At 61.7% G+C, this 10804-nt stretch overlaps 2 protein-coding genes and 1 long non-coding RNA gene across 4 annotated transcripts in view; all 3 read right to left on the bottom strand.

The window, feature by feature from the left end:
* Zan (zonadhesin) overlaps positions 1-257 on the bottom strand; it is a 62469-nt gene extending 62212 nt beyond the window's left edge. The window contains exon 1 of the mRNA XM_055606673.1: positions 136-257. Coding sequence (XP_055462648.1) covers positions 136-257 — 122 coding nt within the window. The remainder of the gene's footprint in view (positions 1-135) is intronic.
* Positions 258-1703: 1446 nt separating this feature from the next.
* Positions 1704-4815, bottom strand: Epo (erythropoietin). The gene is made up of 5 exons (XM_055606672.1): positions 4771-4815; positions 4561-4686; positions 4132-4218; positions 3528-3707; positions 1704-3105 (listed from the first exon to the last, which is right to left on the bottom strand). Exons 1-5 carry the CDS (start codon positions 4813-4815, stop codon positions 2950-2952), a joined length of 594 nt encoding a protein of 197 aa, XP_055462647.1. The 3' UTR covers positions 1704-2949.
* Positions 4816-6819: 2004 nt separating this feature from the next.
* LOC129676305 (uncharacterized) lies at positions 6820-10562 on the bottom strand. Of its 2 annotated transcripts, XR_008720064.1 has the most exons (3): positions 9916-10562; positions 9227-9336; positions 6820-8887 (listed from the first exon to the last, which is right to left on the bottom strand). It is a non-coding gene; the product is annotated as an uncharacterized LOC129676305 (long non-coding RNA). The 2 variants fall into 2 exon arrangements; XR_008720063.1 differs by lacking the exon at positions 9916-10562 and having other exon boundaries at positions 9227-9909.
* Between the last annotated feature and the right edge of the window lie 242 nt (positions 10563-10804).

Genomic DNA, 10804 nt, shown 5'->3' with positions numbered 1-10804 from the left:
TGTGTGTGTGTGTGTGTGTGTGTGTGTGTGTGTGTGTGTGTGTGTGTCTGTGTGTGTGTGTGTGTCTGTGTGTCTGTGTGTGTGTGTCTGTGTAGGTCAGAGGAACCTCAGGTGCCGTTTCTCAGGGATCTCCACCTTTGTTTGAAGCAGGCCTCACTGAGGTTCTCCGAGTCTGGGCCAGCGGGACGGTGAGCAGGGGCATCCTCCTGTCTCCACGACCCGTCACTGGGGTTACAGGCGTGCACCGCCACAACCATCTTCCTACAGGATCCTGGAGGCTCAGCCCCAGGCCTCAGCCTGGCAAGCCTTCTGCCAGCTGCTTTGCTCCGCCAGGACGTCTTTTGGCTGTCTCGGGGGGAGCTGGAGAGCCCGGGCTTGTTTCAGTCAGTGTTCAAAAGGAACAGACCCGGTGGAATGGATACACACACATACACAAACACACACATATATACACACACACGTGTATACACATACACACACACCTACACATTTGCACACACACACACGCACACACATATATAACACACATCCATACACACACACATCCATGCTCGTATACACACACACAGGTCCGTGCGCACATACATTTATTAATGGCTTCCGGGGTGAGGTCCGCTCTCTTCTCAGTAATGTTTCTGGAGTAAGCGTCGGACCCGCAAGAGTGGAGCCAAGCTGGGCCAGCCCCGGGCAGGCCTCCGTCCTGGTCCAGGTCGTCCCATCTTACGGACTAAAGTCGAAAGGCAGGGTGGGAGGCGTGGGCGGGGCGAGCAGGTTAAGGACAGCTGTATCCGCTGTCCCCCAGGTCCTGCTGTCCCCCAGGTCCTGCTGTCCCCTAGGCTGTGCTGTCCCCCAGGCTGTGCTGTCCCCCAGGTCCTGCTGTCCCCCAGGTCCTGCTGTCCCCCAGGTCCTGCTGTCCCCCCAGGCTGTGCTGTCCCCCAGGCTGTGCTGTCCCCCAGGCTGTGCTGTCCCCCAGGCTGCGCTGTCCAGCTCTAGGACTTAAGGCCCTCTTCTGGCCTACACACACACAATAAAATAAAATAGATATAAAATAAAAAAAAAATGAACCTTTAAAGGAAAAAATAGCAAAACTAAGATACAGCGGCCCAGGCCTGTGCCCCTAGGACATGGGAAACAGACAGGAAAGTCCTAAGGCACAGGCCTGCCCGGGCGGTTTAGCCCCTTTCTCAAAAACCGAACAAACAGACAAAAATCTCCGCCCCTCCAAGTCCATGAATCCCAACTCCAGCAGCTCAAATATTTCACCATCACGGTGACAGAGGCCACAAAGTGTGTGGAAACCACAGGAAGGCGAACGCTGGGGAGGGTCCCTGGCAGTTCCCAGCCGTGCCTGAAGAGGGCACTGTCGCCTGGAGCTGCACCCACCTCCCTCCAAATCCTGGAGTCCTCCCCTTGCTGACTCCTCTCACCTTAATCACACACGCACACACGCACACACGCACACGCACAGGCACACGCACAGGCACACGCACAGGCACACACACTTCAGTCTGCGTGGGCTCCTTCCTGCAGAGGCTCCCAGGCTGGACTCTCAACGTCCTGTTTTGAAAATGGAGGAATGCCAGGCCTGCCATGCTGGTACAGCTGGTACTCATGACTGGCTGGCTGTGGGGTCCCTCCTAAGCCCAGCCACCGGCAGCGCTGCTCTGGGGAAGAAATCCAAGGACAATTTGGACCATCTGGGGTCACTCTTTATAAAGGTTTATTTATTATGTGTGCAGCGCTCTGCCTGCGTGTGCGCCTGCTCACCAGCAGAGGGCACAGGATCTCATCATGGAAGGCTGTGAGCCGCCACACGGGGGCTGGGAACTGAGCTCAGGACCTCTGGAAGAGCAGCCAGTGCTCTTAACCTCCGAGCCGTCTGTCCGGCCCCTGGCGTCACTCTTGTCCCCTGGCTGTGGCTTCCGTCTGTTGACCCTCCTTCCAGCTGCAGGGAAACTGTCCGGGGACAGCCGCCAGCATCTCCCAGGGCCTCCATCCCAGGTAGGCGAGCGAGCTGTCGGTTACTTCGGTTAACACACGCTGATCTGTTAAGCGGAGCTGGCCCCAGGGCTGGCCGCTCCCGGCAGTCGTCCTGGCCTCCTGGCAGCTGCCCACTGAGAGGCAGCCTTGAATGGAGCTTATTGACCGGCGTGGGCAGGCATTGTGGCCTCCAGCCCAGAGGGGTCAGGAGGTCAGACAGGCCATGCAAGGCAGCACGTAGGCCCAGCCCCCGCCACCTCTGCTTTCCCAGATCTGATGCCTTGCTACCAGATTGGGGGTGGGGGACCTCAGGGAGGTGCCCGGAAAGGCAGGCCGGCCAGCAGGCGAGATGGTGATCTCAGCTGTCTCCAGTGGTGTTCTAAGACACCTCAAACCCCTCCCCTCCTCCCGTGAAGGCCTCGAGTGCATCAGCTGCCATCCCAGCTTCACGGCTGCACGGCCCTCCGCTGTCCGGGGGAGGGGTTGGTGCCCTCAGGGAGCCTCAGGAGACCGGAGGGTTCGTGCCCTGCCCCCCTAAATCCTCCAGTCCCGGTAGCGTCCCTAGATGCTACAAGGACTGGACCCCGGGGAGGCCGGGCCGCAGCTCTGAGTGAACTGTGTCTGTCCCTGAGTCCGGGCCACCCCCAGGGTGCAGGTCCCTTGACTCAGGGCTTGCCCAGCGTACATCTCCAGCGCCCCGCAAACGGGAGGGGCCTGTAACCCCGGCCCTGGGGAAACGGGAGCAGGAGATCCGGAGTTCAGAGTGGTCCAGGCCAGCCTGGGTATGTGAGCCAGCCAGCTGATCCTCCTGAGCTGCCCTGCCTCAGGCACCACCTCTAGACCTCAGAAGGGCGTCTGGAAGGTTCCCCGGCCCCCGGGCTTCGCCGCTGCCGCTGAGTGCCCACGGCTGGCGAGGAGGGTGAGCTGGGGGCGGTGGGCGCTGGCGGAGCGAGGGCGAGCAGGCGGCGCTCACCTGGCCGCTCTCCGGCAGGCCTCCCCGGCGTACAACTTCAGCTTCCCCCGGAGGAAGTTGGCGTAGACCCGGAAGAGTTTGCAGAAAGTATCCGCAGACAGCGTTCGGAGCGGGGGCAGCGGGCTGGCCTCGGGGGCTGACTCCGCTTCCTTCTGTCGGGAGGAGAGGGCTGCAGGTGAAAAAGTGGCCAGGGGCAGGACGGTGGAGCCTGAGAAGCAGGGCCTCGGTGTTGTGTGTGCGTGTGCGCGTGCGCACAGTGTGTTCCGTGTGGAGCAGAGGCGTGTCTTCATCCACTCTCCACTTTTGTTTTGATTTGGCGGTGTGGGTGTGAATGTGTGCAGGTGGCCAGGGCCTAGGAAATACAAGCCAGATCCCCGGGGGCCCCCACGTGTGCGCTCTGCACAAGAGCCAGCTCTCCGGCCTGTGGACAAAGGGCGGAGGCAGCCAGAGCGAGTGTCAGCCTCGCCTCTCACCCTCTGGTCCCGGGATTCGAACCTGGGGCGTCTGAGCTGTGTTGCTGGCTCCGCCCCCAGCCCACCCTGCAGATGGGTGAGCCCGCAGCTGCCCTGCTCACCTGGGCGCCCAGCCCTCGGAGCAGGGCAGCAAGGCTGCGCAGGCCGCTCACCGCTCTGTCCAAGTGCAGCTGCAGGGGCTGCGGCGCCTGCGAGGAGTTGGCCAGCAGGGCCTGTCCTCGAACCACGGCCTCCGACAGCAGGGCCAGGCCCTGCCGCACTTCTGCAGCCTGCTCCTCCACCTGCAGGAGGCCACAGACTTAGAAACAGCCTCCCAGGCTGTGTCACACCCTTGGACACGGAAGTGGGAGGGACAGAAAGCACGCAGTAAGGCTGATGGATGGACAGATGATAGATGGAGGATGGATGGACGGATGGAAGGATGGATGGATGATGGATGGATGGATAGATGGAAGGATGGATGGATGATAGATGGATGGATGGTTGGTAGATTTATGGATGGAAGGATAAATGGATGATGGATGGATGGAAGGATGGATGGATGATGGATGGAAGAATGGGTGGTGGATGGATGGATAAATGGATGATGGATGGATAGAAGGATGGATGGATGATGGACGGATGATGGATGGCTGGACGGCATTGTCCATATCATTCTTTCCCCCACTCTCACGGCTGCTGGTGGGGTGGGGGTGGGGAACTCACCTCCATTCTTTTCCAAGCGTAGAAGTTGACTTTGGTGTCCGGGACTGTAATGTTCTCACTCAGTCTGGGACCTTCTGCACAACCCATCTGAAAGACAACCCCAGGGTCAGACAACCCCAAGATGTCCACGAAACAGGCAGCCTGCTGAACTGTCCCGGGCACGCTTGAGCGGCCAGCAGCCTGCCCTTCACTCTTTCAGAGATTCACAAGGGCTGGCCTCACCTCGCATTTCGGATCCTCCCACCTCCAAGTACTGGGGTTGTGGTTTGTGCCCCACAAACGGCTCGTGCGTTGCCGGGAATTGAACCCAGGGCTTCTTGCACAGTAGGCACGGCCAGCTTTGCCATGCTTCGGGGAGGGGGCTGAGGGTGGGTTAGGCAGGAAGGCGCCGGGCCCCACTTTCTGTCCCTGCTGGGGCGGGGAGCGTACCGTGGCATTCTCGGCCTCCTTGGCCTCCAGGATGTACCTCTCCAGCAGCCGGTTGTCGCAGATGAGGCGCGGGGCAGCGCCGAGAGCCGGGCGGCCCAGCGGCAGCAGCAGCAGCGGCAGCAGCGGCAGCAGCGGCAGCAGCGGCAGCAGGGTGGGACTTTCTGGAAGGAAGGCGGGCTGAGCGAGGGGGAGGCGGGCTGGGCCGCCCACCGGCGCGGCTCCCCGCTGCTCCGGCTCGGCCCGCGCGGCCTCCATTCATCCCCGGCGCCGCGCGCCCCACCCCCAGGCCCGGCATCCACTCCGGGCAAACTTCACGGCGCGCCAGGGCCCGGGGCGGCGCCGCGGGACCGGGCAGGTGAGTCCGGGCCGGCGCCCCGCGGGCTCCCGCTTCGCCACCGCCGGGCCCCGACCCTGCGTCCACGTGGAGCCGCCCCCCGCCCCCCGGCGAGTGCAGGTCCCTCTCGCCGAGGCTCCGGGTGGGGGCAGGTCCGGCTGCGAGGACTCACCGCGCGCCCCCATCGCCGCGCCGCGCCGCGGGGCTCGTCAGCGCCCCCGGGCCGGGCCGGTGTCCACGCGGCGGGGGTCCATGCTGGGCAGAGCCGCGGGGCCAGGCCACCCCGGGAGCCGGGGGAAGGTGGTCGCCGTCCAGGGGCAGCGGGCGGAGCGGCGGGAGCGCGGCGAGACGCAGCCACCGGCGGGGCTGGCCCGGGACTCTGCGGCTCCGGCCGGGGGTCGGGGATGTTATCAGCATGTGTGCGTGCGCGGGTGGGGGTGGGGGAGGCTGTGTGTGCGTGAGGGGTCGCCGGGGGTGGGGGCCACCTGGGGTCGGAGCAAGGGGCAGGACGCCTGGGTCTGGCGCTGGCTGGGCTGGAGCGGGCTGTTCCGGGCGCGCGGTCAGGGGGTCCTCCCGGAGGGGGGCCCGGCGGGGTGCGCGTGTCTGAGGTGTGCGGGAAGCCTGGGCACCAGCCCCGCCCCGGGGCGTCCTCGCCTTGGGGCGCTTAGGTCTGGAGCAGCTCGGGCGCTTTTCTCCTTACAGCCTTAGGGTTGTCTCTCTTGAGGAATCAGACGCGGGCGAGCTGCTCGCGTGGGGCTCCCCCTCTCCACTCCTCATTTCCTAGGACCCTGAGACCCCAGAAAAGTAACTTTCAGAACAGAAAACCTGTGGCACGTTACTGCGGACACGCAGGCAGGTTGACAGTGGGCTTTTGATCCCGCAGTGCTGAGCTGGAGCCCAGCGCTTCCTGTGGGCAACGGCTCCACAGCTGAACCCCAGCCCCTCACTGGGGACTCTAGGCAGGTGACCACTGAGCCACACCCCAGCCCCTCACTGGGGGATTCTAGGCAGGGGCTCTACCACTGAGCCACACCCCAGCCCCTCACTGGGGGATTCTAGGCAGGGGCTCTACCACTGAGCCACACCCCAGCCCCTCACTGGGGAAACCTAGGCAGGGGCTCCACCAATGTCTACTTTGTGCAAGACTCTTATGCACTTTACAGGATTAAAAAAAGAGAGAGAGATTAACCTCCTAACTCCTCCTCTTCAAGACTGTATACAGCAGGACAAGTTCTGAGCAAGCTCATATCCAGCAGGAAGTTAAGGCTGATTGGATGGCAGATATCACTGTGAGCTCAGACTTAGGGACTGAGCAGGTTGGATGGAAACTGACCCTGAGCACGAGAGGAGCTTCAGGTGTGCTGCGGGGGAGGGTGGAATGAGATCAGGACAGAGTGCTCCCGGGAGGAATAGGTTGTAGAGCAGTCTTGACTGCTATTTTGTATAACTTAGATTTAAAAAGAGAAGAATAGGTGGGTGGGAGCTGGAGAGGTGGCTCAGCAGTTAAGAGCGCTGGCTGCTCTTCCAAGGGACCCAGGTTCAATTCCCAGCACCCACATGACAGCTCACAATTGCCTGTAGTTCCAGTTGCAGGGGATCTGACACCCTCACACAGATAGACGTGCAGGCAGAGCACCAGGTACAACCTTTAAAAGTGAGGGGAGACGGCTCAGTGGGTAAAAGCACTGAGTGCTCTTCCAGAGGACCTGGGTTCAGTTCCCAGCACCCCCATGGCCGCTCACGCCTGTCTTTAACTCCAAGATCTGACAGGCTCACACAGACACACGTTCGAGGACCCAGGGCGAGCTGTTCGCAACCACGTGGCCACAAACAGCTGTCTCTAATCCAGGCTGGGGATCCGACGCCTGTTCTGGACTCCACAGAGCTGCGAGCAGACTCACACGTGAAGTATCATGCAAATAAAATCAGAATAAACAGCCTTTAATGCATGTTTCTCAGCATGTAATTCTAGTGTGTCGTGTAGGGATCTATGAGCAAAGGAAGCGAGCTGAGGAGAGGGAGCTGAGGAGAGGCTTTCCTCAGGAAACCTTTCCCCACAAACTCAGACTTGATTCAGATTCCGCAGCACCCAGTGGTGGCGCACGCCTGTGATCCCAGCATTCGGGAGGTAGAGGCAGGCGGATCTCCAAGAGTTCCAGGACAGCCAGGGCCACACAGAGAAACCCTGTCTCGATAAACAAACAAGCAAAGAAGTTGGGCACAGAGGCGGCTGCCTGTAATGTCCGTGCTCGGGAGGCGGACGAGGAGGAGCCCCGGAGCTCACCGGCAGCTCAGCAGCTCGTGGCACCAAATCACTCAGTTCCAGGTTCGCTGAGACCCTGCTCCAAAGCCAGGGCCGAGGGAGGGCCCGAGAGAGGTGAGGCTGTGCGTGTTCTGGTCACCAAGTCTGAGGCCTGAGGCCGGCGGCAGACACTCAGCAGCTGCAAGCTGGCCTCTGACCTCCACATGTGTGTCCTGGGGAGCTCGCGCAGACGCACGTGCAATTCATTAACGTAACAAAGCTGAGCCACCACTGACTGAGACACCCCAGCGTCCGCCTGGGGCCTCCGCGCTTGCACGACATGGACGGTGCAGGTGCGCGCACACGCGCACTCGCACACGCGCACAGCAGCTAGGGAGGAAAGGTTCAGGGTGCCCCAGGCAGTTGCCTGCGCAGGCCGCAGGGTTCATCCGGGGAGAGCGGAGAGAGGAGCTGGCGGGAAGTCACGTGAAGCTGATCCTCCTGATCCCGGACTGTCACCTTTCCAGTTTCTTCTTGAACCTGCTCCCCAAGTGTCGCCCGGCTGTGAGACACGCACACAAGCACATCCACACACGTCCGAGTCTGAGCTCTGCCCCCTCCCCGCCCCCTCCCGGCAGCCTGCTCTTTCCAGGGCCCCTGACTCCTGCGTCACAGCTCTGACCGGAGAGGGGGCCCGGGGCTGACAGGGGCAGGGACAGCATGGCCTGACGTGGCCGGGCGCAGGACTGTCCCTTCCCCATCAGTAACTTGTCAGAGAGCCCTGGGGCCAGGCCACCGGCCTCCCTCCGTGGGCTGCAGCCAGCAGGGTCCCCTGGGGCTTTGGAAAGAGATACCATTGTGTTTGTGGGGAAGGAGAGAAGTCAGGAGAAACCCTGATTCCCAGGCCAGAGTCTCCTGAGTGTTGAGGGGCCCCGGGGCAGGGCCCAGCTCCTCCGTGAGGGCCAGGAAGGACCAGGCTGCGGCACACCTGCAGTCCCGGCTCCTGGAAGACCCCGGCAGAAGGGCTGCGGCGAGAGATCTGCCTCCAAACAAAAACAAAGCAGCTGGGGCTGGAACCCAGGGCCTGCGCTGCTGGGAAAGCACTCTGCTAACGAGTCAGCCCCAGATCCGGGGGCGGGAGCCGCTGTCCTGCCCTCCGTAGCCAGCCACGCTCTTTCCTCTTTCCTAAATGTGTTTATTTAGTATGGGCACGGGCACGCTCGTGTACGCCACAGCTCGGATGCGGAGGTCAGAGGGTACATAAGACGTGGTGCTCTCCTCCACCCTGGGACTGAACCCGGGTCATCAGGCTTGGGTGCAATCGCCTCCACCGGCGGAGCCGTCTCGCCAGCCCAGGCTGTGGCCTTCCATCAAGGGGCATGGGGAGAGGTGGGGTCGTGGCGTTTGGATGCTCCCTCCACCTGGCTTGGCCTCCCCGCCCTCGTCTCCCTCATTTCTTCAGATCCCAGACCCCAGTGGCCTTTCCCAACACCCCAGCAGGAAGCTGTCATCACGGATACACGCTCACACACGTGGCCGCATGGGGCCACGGCCTGCGCCAAAGCTGAGCACGGCCCACCCCAGGACTGTTCTAGTCACACAGGTCCCTGCCGGGACTCCTCGCCACCCTGGCTGCTTGGGGTCTTGGTCTGGAGAAGCCACCAGTTTTGGAGCAGGTGGCCGGCCAGTGGCCCGAGCCGTGAAGACACTGCAGCAGCGAGACGGCAGCGGGGCTGAAGGCAGACTGTTCTCTACGGGGCCAAAAAAAAAAAAAAGCAAATTTACAGCCCCCCGAGCTGTGCAAGCCTCAGGCCGCACGGAGCCCGCAGCTGCCTGGAGCTCCCCTAGCCCGTTTCCAAGCAGCGGCTTGTCAACTTGGGAGCCCGGCCAGACGGCCTGGGAGACCTTCTGTGCTGGAGATGGAGGTGGCGGGGCCGGGAGGGGGCCGGGAGGGTGTGGGAGGGACCCAGGGGGAGAAGGGTGCTGGAGAAGGCCTCCTGTGGGCCGCCGGGGCGGTGGCGCACGTCTGTAACTCAGCTGAAGCAGGGACCACGGGTTCCAGGCGGCCTGAACTCTACAGCAAGCCTTACCTCAGAGAGAAAGGAAGAGGGCGGGGCGCACGCCTTAATCCCGGCGGGAGGCAGGTGAGCTCTGGGAGTTTGAAGCCAGCCTGGTCTATAAAGTTCAGGGATAGTGAGGGCTACCAAAAAAAAAAAAAAAAAAAAAAAAGAAAGAAAAGAAGAGAAGAGAAGAAAGGAAAGGAAAGGAGCTTGGGAGACGCTCAGTCCTGTGCGCTGCCCAGTGTGAGGCCCCGCGTTTGAGCGTGTAAAAGGCTGGGAGCAGCGCACGCCTCGGTCAGGGCTGGGGAGAGGCGCGGGCAGATGGCCGGCCAGCTAGCCTGCCCAGGCCCCGGCCCCGGTGGCAGATCTGTCAACACACACAATGGACAGTTCTGAGCAGTGGCGCCTAAGGCTGACCTCTGGACCCTGTATGTGCACAGAACCCCACCCCCACACACAAAAAGAAAAAAGCCAGCCACCGTGGTGCGTGCCTGCAACCCTAGCACAAAGGATGTGGAGGCAGGGGGACCAGAGTTCAGGGTCACCCCCAGATAGAGCAGCGTCGAGGCTAGCCTGGACTGCGTGCGGCCCTGCTTCGGGGTAGGGAAGGGAGACGTGAAATCTAGCTTTTTCCTTCCTAATGGATGTCACACAGTCAAGCTCATAGCCTCCCTGAGGACACCTGCAAAGCCCCCATCCCAGGCTTCCCCGCTCCGTACCCCTTAGGGGCCACATAGACACAGGGACTCTGTCACCGGTCCAGCCCTACCCCAGGCTGCTCTTCCTCCGGCAGCATCGAAGGCTCTGCCTGCGGACAGTGACCCCGGAGGGCACGGCAGGCAGCGAGGAAACATGGAGAAGAAACTACAAACACAGCCGTGTGAGCCAGAGCTGCCAAGACAAACTGACCAAACTACAGAGCGCGTGGAAGGGCTGCCTGCCGCCAGCTCGCCTGGGCTCCGGCCAGGAGGGCAGAGTCAGGAACACAGACGTGCTGGGAGACACAGCGCAGCCGGCTTCCTGCAGTTCCAGATCCACAGATCCAGGCAGGGCCGCCCTGAGGATGAGTTCGATGAGGGCTCCCCACGCTGGCGGCCATGCCCACAGTCCTAGCACTTCAGGAGGGAGGACAGTCGGCCTGGACAACATATAGAGAAACTCTCTCAGAAACAACAAAAGGGATGGAAAGGCGGGTCAGTGGTTAAGCATGTGCACGCCTGCGACCCCAGCTCTCGGGAGGCAGAGGCAGGCAGAGCTCTGTGAGGTCGAGGGCAGCCTGGGCCACAGAGAGAGCTCAAGCCAGGCAGGCGAGTGAGCCCTGTCTCAAAGAAACAAAGGAGGAGGAAGGAAGAAAGGAAGGAAGGAAGGAAGGAAGGAAGGAAGGAAGGAGAGGAGGAAGGAAGAAAGGAAGGAAAAAAGGAAGGAAGGAAGGAAGGAAAAAAGGAAGGAAGGAAGGAAGGAGAGGAGGAAGGAAGAAAGGAAGGAAGGAAGGAAAGAAGGAGAGAAGGAAGAAAGAGGAGGAAGGAAGGAAAGGAGGAAGGAAGGAGGGAAGGAGAGAAGGAAGAAAGGAGGAAGGAAGGAAAGGAGGAAGGAAGGAGGGAAGGAGAG

This window comes from Psammomys obesus, unplaced genomic scaffold (genome assembly GCF_907164565.1).
Source record: "Psammomys obesus unplaced genomic scaffold, mPsaObe1.curated_primary_1811, whole genome shotgun sequence".
Classification (NCBI taxonomy): Eukaryota; Metazoa; Chordata; class Mammalia; order Rodentia; family Muridae; genus Psammomys; species Psammomys obesus.
Note: the sequence above shows the minus strand (reverse complement) of the source record. Positions and strands in the feature narration are given on the sequence as shown.

Bases quoted from the DNA above. Each gene is read 5' to 3' on its own strand.
- Epo (XM_055606672.1), bottom strand. From the start codon at position 4,815: ATGGAGGCCGCGCGGGCCGAGCCGGAGCAGCGGGGAGCCGCGCCG. The intron at 4,219-4,560 runs GTACGCTCCCCG...GTTGTCTTTCAG, and splicing joins AGGAGGCCGAGAATGCCACG to ATGGGTTGTGCAGAAGGTCC. The intron at 3,708-4,131 runs GTGAGTTCCCCA...GGCCTCCTGCAG, and splicing joins ACGCTTGGAAAAGAATGGAG to GTGGAGGAGCAGGCTGCAGA.